The sequence below is a fragment of the Oculina patagonica genome, chromosome 5 (genome assembly GCF_052425735.1).
Source record: "Oculina patagonica isolate OP01 chromosome 5, crgOcupat, whole genome shotgun sequence".
NCBI classification, from domain to species: Eukaryota; Metazoa; Cnidaria; class Anthozoa; order Scleractinia; family Oculinidae; genus Oculina; species Oculina patagonica.
Window position 1 is genome coordinate 29,210,098 of NC_135762.1, and position 18,733 is coordinate 29,228,830.

General features: G+C 38.5%; 1 protein-coding gene across 1 annotated transcript in view; it reads right to left on the reverse strand.

Annotated features, from left to right (window-relative positions):
• Positions 1–365: 365 nt before the first annotated feature.
• LOC144654132 (uncharacterized) overlaps positions 366–18,733 on the reverse strand; it is a 21,465-nt gene continuing 3,097 nt past the window's right edge. The window contains exons 2-16 of the mRNA XM_078514231.1: positions 17,670–17,792; positions 16,830–16,952; positions 11,335–11,469; positions 10,854–10,924; positions 9,761–9,884; positions 9,025–9,219; positions 7,778–8,026; positions 7,431–7,667; positions 6,392–6,571; positions 4,831–4,920; positions 3,990–4,142; positions 2,967–3,146; positions 1,402–1,533; positions 1,112–1,297; positions 366–538 (exon numbers count right to left, since the gene is read on the reverse strand). Of these exons, the coding sequence (XP_078370357.1) occupies positions 486–538; positions 1,112–1,297; positions 1,402–1,533; positions 2,967–3,146; positions 3,990–4,142; positions 4,831–4,920; positions 6,392–6,571; positions 7,431–7,667; positions 7,778–8,026; positions 9,025–9,219; positions 9,761–9,884; positions 10,854–10,924; positions 11,335–11,469; positions 16,830–16,952; positions 17,670–17,792 (2,231 nt within the window). The 3' untranslated portion in view covers positions 366–485. The remainder of the gene's footprint in view (positions 539–1,111; positions 1,298–1,401; positions 1,534–2,966; positions 3,147–3,989; positions 4,143–4,830; positions 4,921–6,391; positions 6,572–7,430; positions 7,668–7,777; positions 8,027–9,024; positions 9,220–9,760; positions 9,885–10,853; positions 10,925–11,334; positions 11,470–16,829; positions 16,953–17,669; positions 17,793–18,733) is intronic.

Sequence of the window (18,733 nt, forward strand, 5' to 3'; positions counted from 1 at the left end):
AAAAGTATATTACGGTATTTGCACGCTTTGCAAATGGAGACGCGCTCCATGTGCAGTAAGAGTAAATGAAAGGAGAAACGAGGTCGTTGTTTGGAGAAGGATTATCGTCAACTGTTCCTATTTATCGCAGGGGACGAAAATTATAATATCCTGTAATACAAGAAAGTAAGAAGCTTTCTATATCACCATAAAAAGAGAAATTTAAATTTTGAAAAACGTTTTGTGTAAATGGAGATTGCGTTACTCGTACTGCAAGTTATTGCTGTGCAAAACAGACCAGATAGTTTAAGAAAAGAAAAGGTGAGTGTGTGAGAGTGATGGTAGTGCGAGGGTGTAAAAGATGCACCAAATACAGACAGACATACTTTAAGTCAAGCCAAATGGCTTTCTTTAATGACCACACCCTTTTTTAATGCTACATATTACTTCCAGACACATTACATGAATGTGTATTTTCTTCTATAATCTATTTTCATTCCATGTAATCAATAACCTCCGAACAGGAATCTTCGGCGACGGCGGCGACGGCGGCGCTTTCCTAAAAATAAAATAGAAATACGAAATGAATAAATGAATGAATGAATGAATCAATCGATCGATCGATCAGTCCATCCATCAATCCATCAATCCATCAGTTAGTCAGTCAGTCAGTCAGTCAGTCAGTCAGTCAGTCAGTCAGTCAGTCAGTCAGTCAGTCAGTCAGTCAGTCAGTCAGCCTGCCAGCCTGCCAGCCTGCCAGCCTGCCAGCCTGCCAGCCTGCCAGCCTGCCAGCCTGCCAGCCTGCCAGCCTGCCAGCCTGCCAGCCAGCCTGCCAGCCAGCCAGCCAGCCAGCCTGCCAGCCAGCCAGCCAGCCAGTCAGCCAGTCAGCCAGCCTGCCAGTCAGCCAGCCAGCCAGCCAGCAAGTCAGTCAGTCAGTCAGTCAGTCAGTCAGTCAGTCAGTCAGTCAGTCAGTCAGTCAGTCAGCCAGTCAGTCAGTCAGTCAGTCAGTCAATTCGATCATGATCTTTGGGAAATTTGGAATAAAATTGGTCAACCGCAATTTCCAGACCCATAAAACGGTAGGGTTTGACCATCAGACAAAACAAAAACAAACAAACAAACAAGTATTTACCGATGCTGAAGTCCAGTTCCACGTTGACGTACAGATACTTCTGATCTGAGCCAAACTTGTTCACCACCTCGCACATGTAGGTGCCTGCATCGTGCTCAGACACCTTGGTGATGATATGACGAATGCCAATCTGGCTGCCGTCGGGACCTTGGATGTACTCTTGAGTTACTGGCCCGCCAAATCCGTCTGAAAAAAAAATTGAAACCGAAAATAAACAAAATAGAACACAGTAAATAAATGCACGGTATTTACTATCTTAGTAGTTTCACGCGACAATAAAGATCATTTACCTGGTGCTGGCACCTTCTTCGTGATCTTAAACGACGGCAGTGGCAGTCCGTGGCCGTAGCATTCAAACTGGGTCTGCTTATTCTCGGAAGCGTTAGTGGGATTAGGTCCAAACTGCGAGATTACGGGTGGGCCTACATTGTGGAATAAAACAATACAAATACATTACACAGCGGTAGACACTTGGCGTGTTCTATCAGAATTCCGTGAATCTAATTGGTGTTCCCGCAGTTAATTATTCGTCTACTGCACACGATCGCGTGCGTATGGCTTAAAATAGGAAAATTGTTCTTGCGTTTTTAGGTTAAAACTGCATAAAATTGTAATTTTTTAAAAAAATATATTCTTTGGAGTGTCTGCAAAAAACAAAAAAGCTACTTCTCCTCGTTTTCTATGATTTTGCCCATAGAAAAATCAGGTAAGTACTCTAATTGGAGGGTCTCAATGGGGTGGGGGCTTTTACGGCTAACGGTTAGTTTATTTCCATTACGGTTAACAAAAGTTAAAAGTTAATTTTCATTGTTTTTAATAGTTAAATATCAATTTCCATTATTGAAAAACGTATTTTAGGTCTTTGGACCATTTTTGAGACGATGAAGTGAACTAGTTTGGGTTATTTATAATCACTGACTTATTTTTACGGTTAACACATTTTACGGCTAACGGTTAAAATTTTCCATTTTTTACGCCTAACGGCTAAATTTTTGGCCGTTTTACGGCTAACGGTTAACCCCATTGAGACCCTCTAATTGGTCAGTTCAAGTGCATTCAGTATCCCCATAAGGCACTCAGCCCACGTCACAGGCGTGCTTTATTGAGTAAAATTGCTCATGTCACGTGTTTTGGCCCGCGCATTTCTTAGCATTTTTATAAATGGAATAGCAAGCTTGCTGCTCGTACATTGTTGAGCGAAGCAACGCCTAATAGTGCGAAAAGATTGTTCTTAAAACTTTTCATATGCTTATAAAACTTACTCTGCCTTGCAGACGAATTAAACCCCGGTAAAAAGGATTTTGTGACACTACCAGCTGCAACGCAGGCTAATAAAACTCAATAATACACTTGCGTACGTTATCACTCCCTGGTCTATTTTAAAGGCGAATTTACACGAGCAATTTGTATGTGGCAATTCGTATGTGACAACTTTTATTTGCTTGTGTAGATGAGAAAAAATGGTCAGTTTTTATGCGACAGATATATTTGTTGTCAAGCTGGCGTGTTACTTTCATGTGACAACTAAAAGTTGTAAAACACGAAAATTACTCGTGTAGACGACTCGTCACATAAAATGTGGCAAATATTGCGTCAGCATATGCGGTCCCCAATCTCTCAAACTCCCACTGAGCACTGTGCACACGTACAGTATCACTGCTTGCCAAGGTCATTACTTGGCACTAAACCTTGGAATGCTTGCAAATAATTGTTGTGTCATCTACACGAACAAATACATTTGTCGCTAAATATTGTCACATAAAAATTACCCACTTATGTAAACCCGGCTTTATATAGGTGAATCAGCAGGTTTTCACGTACATCAGTTAACAATGTATGAATATATTATGTTCACCTCCACAGTCAGCAACAGATGATGATCCAGAATGGATGGTGCCGGTGCCATTAGGGCACTTTTCGCATGTCTTTTGCCCAACTTGACTTTGGTAAGTATTGTTAGGGCATGGCTGGCAAGGCTCGAGGTTTGCAGGTAAATCAAATCCAGAGTTCGAAAATTGACCGGCATAACACTGAGCTAAAGAAGGAAATACAGAGAAGACATTTAAGAGTTAGAGAGTTAAATCTACTTTAGAGTAAAGAAATAAATAGGAATCGGGCACTCAGACTACGTTTCGAAATGGAACGACGCAACTAGTTAAGGTACCTATATAAAACTACATCTGCGAGACTCGATTATGGAAGAGGTCGATCATGGTAACAACAATTGCATTCCAGTGTTCTGTTCACTGTCTCGTTTTATTGTCAGTCTAAGCAGGCTGACTTAAAAAAACAAACAAGCATTGATTATTTATGACGTTGCCATGGCATCGTCAAATATCATGGACACATGATTGACATATCAAAATTGCCGCAAGGGATGGATGAACAGCTACTGAAAATTTCAGCATTGTAGAGGAAATCCTTTTTTTCAAAATTTCGAGAAACCTTAAGTGAGGGGGCATCCCCCCCCCCCCCGCCTTGTACATCCAAGGGTTAACTAATCTAATAGTGCCAAAAATTGTAGCTTTCATTTCTTCTAGGACACGCGGCCTTTCTAAAAGTGACCTTTCTAAATTAGGCCTATTTAAGCTAGCTAAAGATCGATTGCATGATTGACACTGACTGATACTGACAGACAGAAATAGAAGGACAGTCAAACTAACAGATGAAAATACGAAAGAGTATTATTTCTCTGCAGAAACCGTTGTCGGTTGGCTTTTGAGTTTTAGAATACTTTTGATTGTCTTTTGAATCTTATATTTTACGTCAACAATCTTGTGATCGCAACACTAGAAAATTACCAAAAACCAACAAACCAATAGATAAACAAACGATCAACGCATATACACAAACATGTTGGTTTTTAAATTCAAATTACCTGTGCACACTTTGGAGCCTTCTTCAAGAGTTGAGCTGTTAGCCGGACATGCCTCGCATTGCAGTGAGCCTTCTTGCTTGCTTATCTCTCCAAGTGGACAAGGTTTGCAGGTCTTTGAGCTACTGTCGTAGAAAGAACCTATTTGGCATTTTACTGCAAGGTAATGTTGTAAAAGACGATAAAATGAATGAACAAAATGAATGAAGGAAGGAAGAAAGGAAGGAAGGAAGGTAGGACGGAAGGATGGAAGAAAAGGAAGGAAAAAGAAAGGTACGATCGAACGAACGAGGGAAAAAAGGAGTGAATGGATTAAGGAAGGAAAGAAGAAAGAAGGAGGGAAGGAATCAATGTATGGATGAATAAATAAAAAAGAAAAGAAATAAGAAATGGAGTAATTCACTGACATATACGAGCCGGAGGGTAAAATTCATATCTTCAAAATTGTCGTCAAAGTTTCTGTCAATTTAATATTTATATCCCAGAGTTGACTTACATACATACATACATACATACAAACCAACCTACCTACCTACCTACCTACCTACCTACCTACCTACCTACCTACCTACCTACCTACCTACCTACCTACCTACCTACCTACCTACCTACCTACCTACCTACCTACCTACCTACCTACCTTCCTACCTACATACTTTATTGATGCTCCCTTAGTGGGGTTTTCAGTTCAATGTCATTATAACTATTCAATCAATTGACAAACACAAATTAATAATATTTTAATAACGTATTCTCTGTAGTTCTACGTCATTGCTATAACGTATAAAATTGCATGGAGACGATCACTATGTTTTGTACCGAAAAATAGGTACACAATACCAACCGCAAATGTCCTCCACTGGTGCCTGATTGAGACTTCCCTGTTTTACATAACCAGCAGGACAGGAACCATCTTGTAATGGGCTGGTGTAACCTGTGATGGAAAGGAAAGTCGTTAAGTTACTTCAACACGGATCCCGTGAAGTATATTAAATTTGTTGTGGGTTCACTTAAGGTGGCTCCATAGGGTTTCTTGACCGCGCGAAGAATGGGTACGAAAGGGCGAGCTTGAAATGCCGGCAAATCAAAACAAACATGGCGGCTTCACGCGAGCGTGAAATTTTCGGCGAGAAAACGCGAGACTTGATTCCTGCCAATGAAACAACACCTGTGCTTTCCTGTGTTGAGCAGATAAAAGAGTTTACAACACCCTAAAAAGGTGTTTACAACGTCCGCGGTGCTTCTGGCCACTTTTGTAAAGTTCGTACGATCGAAAGCAAAAGAGAAAATAAAGAATATTCTCCGCGATTGTGAGATACTTCGAGCAGAATTTCAGAGATTCTGCTACAAAAAGAATTAAGGTATGTCTCTAGCTAACCTTGGGGTTAACAGTTATTCGCAAAAAAACCGACAACAACGGGGAACGCTCGACTTTACACATCAACTCGTATGGTTCGAAAGTTCGCGCATGCTCAAATAGCGATCTTGGACAATTTCTATTCTGATGACGTAATTGCTATTTGGGCGAAAATAGAAATTTTCCCCTTGTATTTACTAAAGTTTCCTTCGGTGAAATTCCTTAAAATTTGGCATAGATGTGATACCTTTTAAACTGCCCTTTTTGCCGTTTTTTTTTTAAAAAATTGTAAGCCAGTTTTTTTGCTTAGTCAAAAAAACACAAAATAACCAAAAACGCAAAAACGACCTGGACAACCCCTACTTTTTTTGTTTTTAAAAGTTATTTCTCATCAGATTCAATCCGTTGGGAGAATTTCAAAAATTTTCACCGAAGAAAATTAAAGAAATTTAAGATCAAAGCCGTAAAAACACCAAAAAATAGGACTTTTTGAGTAGATGTAGCTCAAAAACAAAGGCCGTTATTTTAAAAAAGAATAATGCACAACATATTTTAGTCCTTGTTTTTAATATTTCGGCAGCTTTTATTTAACTAGTTTAAAAAATAACGCGAAAATGATCTCTTGATGGGTATCACTTGTGCGCGCGCCGTAATATCTCAAAACCCTATGGAGCCACCTTAATCTTTCATTCAATTTTTTTAAAACTAGTTTGATTTGTATTTACCTTTGTTTTAGACTATGGAAAAAAAACGACGAAAGAGGTTTAAGGTTTGAAAACAAAGAAGAAAGATATATAAATTTAAACCACGACATATTCCATGGAGATGTCTGCACTCTGCCTCATGGCTAACACAGGTGATACTGTTATATGGCTTTCCCCGACAAAGACGACGACAACAACAACTATAGCAGCAACAAAAACTACAAATAAATAATAATAATAATAATAATAATAATAATAATAATAATAACAACAAGCATCTGCGACAACGGCGATTACGTACGAAGATGATAAAAATGACTGAAAAAATGTAACAAAATGCTTACCAACACAATCGGGAATTTCGCCCCAATCTAACGTGACAGGATCACACGATATGTAGTAAGTGTTTTTGAATAATTTGGTGTTCGCTGCACACGAGTATGTGCAGAACGATGAGCCACTAAAGCAGTTGATATTTTCCGAATTGTTTGGCGGGTCCTGCTCGGGGTTTGAACACTGGATTTCTGAAAAAAAGAATAATAAAAGTAAGGGAAAGCACGATGATGAAAAGATCATCCATGTTACACAAATGAACCACTATGGTTCGATATAGATGTATTTGGTTACAGTTCTTATTCATGGTGAACATGTCAACCATGGCAAAAAGCCTCGAAACTATTGAAAATCTTTGAGTGTTTTTTTAATATTAAAAAAATACGTGTTTGCCTGTTTTTATTAATTCAGTTCAGTAATTTTCGCACTTTTAAGCGATGCTTCGAAAAGTAGAAAACTTGGTCTTGAGTAGATTACCCTGGCAATTGCAATTAATGGATTCTAACTTTCAAGTTCCTGGAAAGCCTCGAGAGAGATTCTTTTTTATGTAAATTTGGCCACTCTAAGATTACTATATTTATCATCAGTTATGATAGAAATTCGCTTTTCACGTTAGCCTTACATAGAGGTAAAAAAAAAGAATAAGAAAGAAGAAGAATGAAGTACGTTTTATAAGCCAACGTAAAAAAATGTCGTAAAGTGTTAACCACTCGAAAAGTGACTAAAACAATACAAAACAGACCCTGAGACTCTAAATCATTGGTGTCTGTTGGCCAAATGTTGGGGAAAAAAATAAATACGGTTAGATCAACCTCACTGTAAGTAATCCTCTTACTAGCGTAATAAGACAAGCGACCAACAAGCAAAAGTAAAATCAGAATGGGCTAAGGAATACTGGAAGAGGACAAGACCATGAGAACAACATGATTCTTATTGGATCAAAGCATTTTCCCAGAGATGCAATAAATGTAGGAACTTTAGAAAGTAAATGGGTAAAAAGAGAGTAGTATGTAAAGATATATTATCTAGTAAGTAAAGTTACACACTTACTTTTAAGATTAACTGTAAAAGTGCAAGTTGCCGAATTGCCTTCGTCATCATCCGCGTTATAGTGAACGTTAGTTGAGCCAATCTCAAACGTGTCACCAGGGTTCTTTGTAGATGTTACTGCTTTGACACCTACGTTGTCAGTAAAAGTAGGTGCGGTCCAACTAACTGCTTTGTTGGTAGATGTTGTCGTTTCATAGATGGCGAGTGGGCAATCGGAGGTTTTAGGAGCTTCTTTGTCTGGTTAAATTAACAAAAGTGATGAGAAGCAGACAGCAGTTATACGTAATAATCAGCCAGCCTTTTATCATGGCAAACACAACAACAACAACAATCAATACTAACGATACCTTGAACGATGACGGCGGCCTGACAACTCGCTGTTTTTCCATTTGGGTTGGTTGCCACATACGTCAAGGTCGTGGTGCCTGCTGGGAAGATTTTGTCGACGAGGTATTGTCCTGGTGTGATTGTTATTCTGGAAGGCGGTTGATTCGACTGAGGGTCCCGAAGAAGCGCTTTAACGTCAGCCGTATTGGCACCGGGAGAAAGCGTGACAATCACGTTATCTGGACATGTGATCCAAGGATCCGGGTAAACTGTTTAAATAAAGTAAGCAATGATTTTTGTTTTGCTTTTACATACGTATATTGATAACTATCAAGGTTTAGGAATGAAACCTTAAGAATGATGCATCGTCTCACCACCTTAGCCAGTCTTCGGGTACATTATGGATACAAGTTTTTCGTAAAGGATTTCCAACACTTTAAAGTCACTTATGAAATATATTTTAAATTTACCGATTATTAAAATACAACATTTAGATAATAATGAAACGTTTAATAAAAATGCCTACAGACCTAAGAATTATAGCGTTCCATTCTGGAAGGTTTATCGCAAATAACCTGAGACGCGAAAGCTTATCATTTTGGAGGGAGGAGGATTATTACCACAGTGCGAAGACAGGCTATTTTGGGGTGCAACTCGAGTTGAATTATGATAAAGATGATATAATGATAATAAAATGTGTTAAAAAAAGGCCTATGGACGAGGGAATTGCATATAGTTGGGGCAAAAATCACTTCGCCGAGATGTGACTGAGAACGTGTTTTTTGTCCCAGAAGTTGCTAAGCATCATGACTTATATGTAGGCGCGTTTGCTTTCGGAGTACTCGTGAGCGCTCGCGCTGGCTGATGAAATAATTCGGAAATTCTTCGAGTGCTTTAACAAAAAATTTGCAAAAACTGGCATCTATTCCTCCGACTGTATAGGTCATTTGTAGAAAATTTACCGCATTTACTTGGAGGTCAGTATGCCCAACCTGCAATTCCTGTCGCAGCTTACTCGACCCTATTTTATGCTGTTATTAAAGCTTTGTTATACCTTTTAGCTATTTTTATGTCTCGGGCCCGCAACAATTGGCCCTGTTGTTGCGGGTTCCCTACCTTAAAAGGCAGGGAACCCGCAAAAGTTTACTGTTAGTTGTATGTGTTATTTATAAGGCGAAGCTAATAATAATTATAAAAAAAACTAATTTTCTGAAGAAAGGAAGGCTTTGTTCGGGTCCTAAGGAAGTGTTTGTTATCGGAGCCTTACGTAATGTGCATGTTGGTTCCTCCTGACTATCCCACTGTCCGCTGCTAAGACAGGTCTTTGACTGTACTCCTGATAACTGATAGCCGCTTTGACAGCTATAATGGCACGTCCCCTCAAAAACATTCCCTGATGATGCACAGCTCGATGGGTTGAGGCTTCCATATGCTGGAGCAGTCAGCGCTGGACAACTCAATCCTGTTTTATAGAAACGATAGAATCATTTGCAAGTAAGCGCAGCGGTGTAGATTGTATTTTTGGTAAATTGCTTCATAACATCTTACAAACATTGCAAAAGTTCAGTGGAACCCTGATATGTCGAATCTCTCTATTGCAAACCATTGGTGTGACGTAAGGAACGATATTCTACAGCTTAGCGAAAGTTACTAGCAGCAAATGTGTAAGAACAGAACCGGTATAATGAACAGTCCTGGCCAGTCCCTTTTAAAAATGTAATTTGTTTTCATTGCTCTGTTCAAACCGAAAAAAAAAATACGTCTGCCCTACAGAGATTTGCTTTGTGGGATGTTTGGCTGTAAAATGCATGCAAATAAAAAGACAAAAAAAAGGAAACAAACAAACAAGCGAAAAATATACAAAGCTTACGTACGGAATTGAAAGAGTTGCAGAAGTTTGAGTTGCTGGAAGTAATGAGGTTATACATATGCTTGAAAGGGATCAAACAAGTCTGATTAAATCTATCAGTCGGGTTAAGATGGCAGGCTTTATTATTACTTACTTTGACAGTAAATTATTGAGGCATTCCAACTTCCTGTAGATAGGCATTCTAAGGTATCCTCGTTACTGGGAAGTTCATAACCTGCGCTGCAGCTGAATGTACACAAATCACCAACCTCACGGACCTTTAAAACCAAATAGATCAAAATACAATTTTCATATTAATTTTTGCTACTTACTTGCTAAATATTATATTTGGATATGCAAGCAGAAAGAATTTACATCAAAACTTAACGACTTTTTACGATATATGTAACACATCAATGAGATAGAAAACAAGGCCAAAACTTTTAATAAAAAAAAATGGGACCCTATAAAGTCTTTCTTATAAACTCTTGTGAAATTGGTCCTAGTCCCCTAAGAAATGAATCAACGTGTAAGGTCTTTTTATTTTTCTCTTTCAGTTTTTTTCTCTTTTTTTTGCCTTTTAGTCCTCGTGTAAGTCCAGTTTTAAATGTTGTTCGTGTTAGCTTATCAAAGCTTAAAATTAACAATATAGAAAAATTGTAAACTAGAAGTAAGCTAAGATAAGATAAGAACTTTAATCTAAGTAAGTAATCTTTAGCTAAGTAGCGTAATGTATGATGTGTATTGTAAGGTATTTATTTATTATTTATAATGGTAATAGGACTGAGTGGAGTCCAATTCGGTCTGTAATCATACGAGTGATTAACAAAATCGGACGACCGCGAGGCGGGAGTCCGATTTGTTTAATCACGAGTATGATTACAGACAGAATTGGACGACACGAAGTCCTGTTACCAATTAATCAAAACTATGACAAAATTTGAGAAACAAACTAACCTTTAGTCAAATGGTTTAACGTTTTTATAAAAACTGAAAAGCATAACAGTTTACTTAACAAAATGCACAACAACAGCGCGCGCAAAATGACGCGTACTGTCCAATCACACAGGCATGACGCGTAAACTGTCCTATTACACTGTCCAATTACAAGCATGACGCGTACACTGTCCTATTAGTGCTCAAATCGGGCTGCTGATAACCAATCACCGATCGAGAATTTTGTTATAGTTTTGATTAGTGATGTAATTATCTTGTCTTCTTTGTCCTAAAAAATAAAACTCACGGACCTGATCCTGAAGGCAGGTAGAGGGGGAAACTACAGTTCCTTGGGACTGAACGAGTGCTGGGCAAGTCTTAGCTGGAATAAAATATATTTGAATTAACATCAGAGTCATTGCATCATTCGGAAGTTATTATCAGTAAAAATAAAGGAAAGAAGGAAAAAAGTAGAATTTAAAGTGCAAACAAAAATGACACTGAAACATCTCAATTGAAAAAAAAAATAAAATAAAAACATTTCGTTGCTGTTTCTTACACATTGCGAAGAGAATAAACTCTTAAAAAATGTTGAGCACATATGTCAAAAGTGTTGCATATTTTTTAACTATGTTAAGAAAACATATATGTTGTAGTTTGTTGTAGGCAATCGAGTCGTTGGTTTCAGTGTCGTAGCATTGACATAGCAGTTTATCCCCAAGGTCTTGTTTATTCGGTGAGGAGAAAAAACAATTAGTGAGCAAAACATATGATACAGTTGTGGTATTTTACCTTGGCACTTGTAGCTGTTACCCTGTATTACGGTATATCCATCTTTACACTTGCATTCGTAGCCCGGAATAAGATTATTACATGTGGTGCTTTTCGAGTCACACTGGGATGATCCATCCGAACATTCATCGATGTCTACAGAAAAAAAAAAACTTGAGTGAACACCACGAGTAGTGATCGTGAAGATGGGTGTTTTGTTTTTGATACTGGATAACATTTAAGAGTGTATCCATAAGAGGACCAGGCAACATGTGATACAGCTCATATCACCGATTTCGCCCAAACTTAGCATAAATGTTGGGTATGGTGAGCTATTTACTGTGACAAAACATCAGCTCAAAATATTTTATTCCCTTCAAGTTATGGCACCTTTTGCAAAAATGTCCATTTTTCACTAATTTATGCATATTTAATTAGCTGACTTTGATTGACCAGTTCCACAAGAAAAAAAGACTTCTGAAAATAAAATTCACTGCACTATATTCTGTGGTTATTAGGCTTTAAGTACAATAATTCACTTTCACCGTCAAATTTGATTTCTTCTCCTCAAACGGTCTTTTGGAAGGTACACATTTCGTACTGTTGGAAATAGCCTTTAACTAGTGCCCATTATCTCCCATGAGCAACAACTTATATACATTATTCTTACATGGGTAATGAAATCCATCATTAAACTTCACAAAAATGCCACAAAATGTCTGGGGACTTCAATAGTCTATTAGTATTGAGGAACTAAACACACGTGACTTAACGATTTCTTGCTATTTCATCAAAATTCACTGAAACACAGAAGCCATTTATTTGCCTCAATTTGGCACAAAATCGGTACGAAATAGCTAATCAAGCATAAATCTATAGATAACAATCAAAATATTGGCCAAGATTGGCAGTTAGGGCATTTTTCGGAGCGTTTTCAGAGCCATATAATTCGGCAATGTTGTGATAGTAAATGTAAAAATAGCAGCGAAAGATTTTCTTCAAAAGCTCGCTCAATTCAACATTTAGGCACATCAAAGTTAAGAAACAAGAAAGTAATACTACATACATGCCACTTATCGACACACAGATGGTTTCTTTTGAAGAATTTGTTCTTCCTCGCTGCACTTCGATCCTTCGATCGATCTCAATTGACATGTACTGTTGCTTTGAGGCGCGATGAACTTAGCCAATACATCGTGGTTCATTCTTCGTAAAAGGTGTAAACAGGTTGTCAATAAAGTCATTTAAAGAGCTGTTCAAAGTTCACGGAAGGACACTTGTCTCAGCCAGTTTGAATGAAATAAATTTAACTGGAAAATAAACAACCGCCGTGTTGTATTTGTACCTTTGAGCCTGCCGTTTCAGTCAGCGGTAAAGCCTTACACTTGGGCAAGTACGTAGTGTAGTCATCATATAGTTGTTTGACTAAATCCTATATAGGGATGTTCATAGAGGGGATACATAGCCTAGCCCTACACAGCTATAAACGCCTATACATAGCCCGACACAGCTATACACAGCTATACACACGCGTGTTCCTTTGCTTTTCCTCCGCAAATGTTTGTTTTCGTCGGAATAAGTAGCGGATGGTGTTATCTACCCTCTAAACAGCCGGGGCTTGATCATAGCCTTATAAGTAGTGTGCGTTTCTTGTAAAAGTGAGAATTTTTTTCAACTTCTCCATTGAATTTTTTTGATAAATAGTTGAAGAGAAATACACTGGATGCAGTGTAATGTATGCGATGCAATCGGTTTTGATGCTCTGAAATTGAGCTCTGAAATGTCGGAAACCATTAAATAATCAGAGCAAGTTTTCCATCTTATATCAGGTTAAAACTAGTATGTTTATTGTTTTTTTTTGTTGTTTCTGTCTTTTTTGGGAAGTGGGGGAGGGGGTGAATATGGACATTCGAAGAAATGGTGGTCAGGTTGTCAGCCTGGCCTGTGTACATCTATTCCTTCTGTTCAAATCGTCTATATTGTATTACACTTTGGCAGCTAGGAGACTGAATTTGTACCCACTCTCTTTTTCGGGATCCCACAAAGTTCTCCATCTGTCCATTTACCGATAAACGTCATTACTGCAGTTTTACTAATTTGTTTTAGAAAAGGGCTTATATGGGGACAATTTTTCCTCCTGAATGCCAACATTGCAAGTGAAGAATTGCGGCTTCAAATGATAATTTTCTTCATCACCGACTCAATTTAAGTGGCTATGTGAGTTACAAAGACGCGAATGCAGACTTTTGTAGAGAGCTTAAACCCCGCATTAAAACTAAACAAATTTATTGCAAGACTAGGACTACGCAAGACGGCAAAACTTATTAGCTAAAATATAATGTTTCAACCAGCACAGGTAGTCTTCTGTCTTCTTCGAGGTCAACGCGAGGGAAACCCGTTTTATTCTTTGCTGTTTTCTCTCTCTACATTCACACCTTTATAGATATATGTATATATTTGCTGCGCCATATAGACTGCGTCCCTAAAGGCATTTCGTACGTGAATACTTTGTTCAGTTCAGCACAGACGCTCCCCCAACTAAAGCACTTGCGCAAGAAACGATTACAAAACCTACCTCGCTATCCACCGTATAGTGATTTATCCCGTGGTAAACGTTATTCTCCAATTTTGCTGAGTTATTCATTTTTTCCCATTTATGCCCCGGGGGTAGGGGAATTTGGTCAAAAAATGTAATCGTTATGCGCGGTATTAATCACTATTTCCGCCAGGGGAGGGGAATTTGAACAAGCAATAAAAAAATACAAATGTCTGGAAAGTAACTGGGAGACGTTGACATTTTGATTTATTTAACTGTGTATCGTCTTTTATGCTAAAAATAATTGTTTATGTTCCAAAATGACGCTAAATGGCGGTATAAAACTGCTCCGACGTTTCGGCAATACTGCCTTCTTCAGGGTGCCACCCCCAAAAAGGCAGTATTGCCGAAACGTCGGAGCAGTTTTATACCGCCATTTAGCGTCATTTTGGAACATAAACAATTATTTTGATTTGGTTGCCGTGCATGCCGACCGTTGAACAGAAAAATCAAGAACTCTGTTTTGGTGAAAGTCAAATGGAACAGTATTTTTTCTGGAAAATCTCTTCGGAGATTGACAGAACGTCAGAAATTTTCTTACCATTTGTAAGGTTTCCCAGTTCTAGTCTCCCATCCTTCAGGTCTCCCACCAAAGGAAAGAAATAACAGGAAACTGAGCTACAAATGGTAAGCGACATCTATTTCGGTTAGTTTGCTAATTTTGGAAAGAAGCCTTTCCATTTTTCAGTGGTCATTCCAACCGGTTCTCTTCAACAAATGGTAAGCACCCTAGAGTTTGTTCAGCATCACATTGCGGTAAACACGTCAAGCTGTAGCGGAGGAAATTGTTTTCCCTACGACAATTTGAAAATATTCTCATTTTCATCACAAACGCATCCAACGAACACTCGCGGAGGAAAAGCAAATGATCGCGCGTGTGGTCACGCGTGATGGACGCGTGATGCCCAGTGAACAGGATATTAAATAATTATTTTTAATGTGTTGGAGTGCCGGTAGTAGGCAATACTGCCGATACACCAAATCGCCTCGGATATACACCCTGTTAAAGGAAATTTGGGAGGGTTCCCGCGGGGCAAAGAAAAATCTCTGACCCCGGCGGGATGTGAACCCACGACCTCCGGATTAGATCTACGGACGCTCTAATCCGGAGGTCGTGGGTTCAAATCCCGCCGGGGTCAGAGATTTTTCTTTGCCCCGCGGGAACCCTCCCAAATTTCCTTTAACAGGGTGTATATCCGAGGGGATTTGGTGTATCGGCAGTATTGCCTACTACCGGCACTCCAACACATTAAAAATAATTATTTATTTCTTTCGCGGTCCTATCTATATGCCCATTGAACAGCCGTACCGCTGACTGAAACGGCAGGCTCAAAGGTAGAAATTCAACATGGCGGCTGTTTATTTTCCAGTTAAATTTATTTCATTCAAACTGGCTGAGGCAAGTGTCCTTCCGTGAACTTTGAACAGCTCTTTGAATGACTTTATTGACAACCTGTTTACACCTTTCACGAAGAATGAACCACGATGTATTGGCTAAGTTCATCGCGCCTCAAAACAACAGTACATGTCAATTGAGATCGATCGAAGGATCGAAGTGCAGCGAGGAAGAACAAATTCTTCAAAAGAAAGCATCTGTGTGTGGATAAGTGGCATGTATGTAGTATTACTTTCTTGTTTCTCAGTTTACTTTGATGTGCCTAAATGTTGAATTGAGCGAGCTTGTGAAGAAAATCTTTCGCTGCTGTTTTTACATTTGCTATATCACAACATTGCCGAATTATATGGCTCTGAAAACGCTCCGAAAAATGTCCTAACTGCCTTTTCTTCGCCAATATTTTGATTGTTATCTATAGATTTATGCTTGATTAGTTATTTCGTACCGATTTTATGCCAAATTGAGGCAAATAAATGGCTTCTGTGTTTCGGTGAATTTTGATGAAATAGCAAGAAATCGTTAAGTCACGTGTGTTTAGTTCCTCAATACTAATAAAATATTGAAGTCCCCAGACATTTTGTTGCATTTTTGTGAAGTTTAATGATGGACTTCATTACCCATGTAAGAATAATGTATATAAGTTGTTGCTCATGGGAGATATTGGGCACTAGTTAAAGGCTATTTCCAACAGTACAAAATGTGTACCTTCCAAAAGACCGTTTGAGGAGAAGAAATCAAATTTGACGGTGAAAGTGAATTATTGTACTTAAAGCCTAATAACCACAGAATATAGTGCAGTGAATTTTATTTTCAGAAGTCTTTTTTTCTTGTGGAACTGGTCAATCAAAGTCAGCTAATTAAATATGCATACATTAGTGAAAAATGGCCATTTTTGCAAAAGGTGCCATAACTTGAAGGGAATAAAATATTTTGAGCTGATGTTTTGTCACAGTAAATAGCTCACCATACCCAACATTTATGCTAAGTTTGGGCGAAATCGGTGATATGAGCTGTATCACCTGTTGCATGGTTCTGCCCTGTTCTCTCACGGGCACACTCTTAACAAAGTACAAACAAACTAAAGGCTCGTGTTCAAGGCAGTCACCTCATGCATGATAATGGGCCACGCCCCAAGCATGTTTAAACTATAATGTTCAACAGTGATATGCAATGTGAAGTTTTATAACTCCTCCCGCAGCTATATATATCTTGTCAAAAACGTCGATAAAACGTTTGTGGTGTCTACCTCGTTCTTTCAATTCACGAATAAAATAAATACATCGTGTTTAAGGCTGGAAGCTTGTGGGGACGTTTATTCTGTTTTTTTTTTTTTTTTTGCTTTTTTTGTGAAAGAAGTAAAAACGGAGAACCCGAAGAAAACCATCGGTGTGCAAGGATGAAAACTAAAAACACGCAACCCTTACAATTTTTGACGCCAGGTCCAGGATTCTAGCCCGGAATATATATACACACACACACGTTCCAAAACGCTCCACCGCCTTTGTTATGATAGTAGTTGTTTACCTGAACAAGTCAAACCGTCGGCATTAAGCTTAAATCCGCTGTTACAGGAACACTGAAAGCTACCATCAGTGTTTGTACAAGTATGTTGGCATCCGCCGTTAGCAAGTGAGCACTCATTCTTATCTGTTTTAAAACAAGAAAACAAATCAAAATTACCAGAAGTTCACAAGCTACAAGTCTACATCTCTGGTAATGGGCCTTGAGATATATATTTGCGAGTAGGTTAGTTTTAGAGCGGCTTTTCCGCGAACCAGTAGACAATCCTGAACAGTTGTACACGAATACTGAACACGCAATAACTAAACGTTTTCGCAACGTGTTACTTCAATTTCTACTTTAATCCGTAAATTTTCTCACAGAAACTAAGAAAAATTTATACAGTGTATCTAAGCGAGGGTTTCAGAAGTGCTGAGCAATGACAAAACAGAAAACCTGTCATATCTAGTTTATGCCAAAGAAATTTAATTTATTAAATTCACTTTCTTTGAACTAAACTTGTTCTTAAAAACAAGATAACGTCATCTATCGCAAGCAAGCCAGTGCTTAAACTGCAAACGGACCATTTTGAAGTGAATGCAAACAATAACCTCATTGGTCTGGGAAGTAATCCATAGATAACGTTGTCATAAAAAAAAGGAAAATGAAAAAAGACAAATAGGAACTTGTTGGGCATTACAAAAAAAAGTTTGGAAGATATGTTTTGACCGGTCAAACGTTATCTCTTGAACAAAATAATTCACGGAGTTGATAAAAAATGTTAAACGGAAAAGGAAACCTAATAGGTGACCAAAGCTACCTATTTTTATGAACTGAACGAAGTAAATGATTAAAATATCTTACCAACGCAATTCTTTTTGGTTCCATCAAGTTCGTAGCCGGTGGGACACGTGCATATGTATGTGGCATCCAAATTCTGACAACCATGGCTGCATCCACCATTATTAACCAAACATTCATCGATATCTTTGTATAGAACAACCAAAAAGGAGATTTATTCACCCCACCCAGAGAATAAATGGTTTTATGCATCTGGTTAGTGCCAATCTCCCAGCAAGAGGTTGGGGATACATCCGGGTCCTTGGTAATCCTATATTTAAGCAGACGGAGGCCAGATTACTGTCCTCTTTTCCGTGCTCTCCGCGCAGTTTAATGTTTTTCAGAGTAAAGGTTAATTGTTATAAAAATAGAGCAGTTTTCACTTGAGTGTCGAAAGTTAATTGCATTTGCTTTGGTTTTGCATTGCTACGCTTAGTGATTGGCTCGAAAATCTCGCGCCACTTTCTCAGCCAATCATGACTCGCTCGCGCACGTTTTCCCGCGCTTCGTGCCGGCTACATGTATTTGCTTCGAGTTTTGATTGGTTCACTGGATTTTCTGTGTTCTTTGTGATTGGCCAGAGTAATTACTTTGGTTTTGGCTTTACGACACTCAATTGAAAACTGCTCTAAAAAAAAAAAGGTAAATGATGTTTTTCTCAGTTCTTCCCAGCAAACCGCGCGCGGCCACTGCATTGTCCGGTGAATGATTTGCGAGAATATACAATAACGTAGAGCATAAACAGTACTTTAATACTATGGCTGTATTACACGCGATCAGTGAATTGTGATAGATTAATGTTCTGCAAAGTATGAATTACACAAAACACACGATTCTGCACTTTTAAAATGCAACTACTCTTACGACGGTTGAGGGTAAAATGCACGTAATTCCTGAATGTAAAGGCTTAAAATATCCGGGCGGAAAATCCCATGTGAAAGAGACGGTGATGCTCGTCATATGGTCAGGTTTTGAATTACGGATTTAAGACTCACTTAGGGTGTTCCAGAAAAAAAAAGCCAGTATTATTAAGGTCTCGCTTAGGACTGCACGTGGAAAAAGAATACTATCTTTTAGGGTCAAAAAAG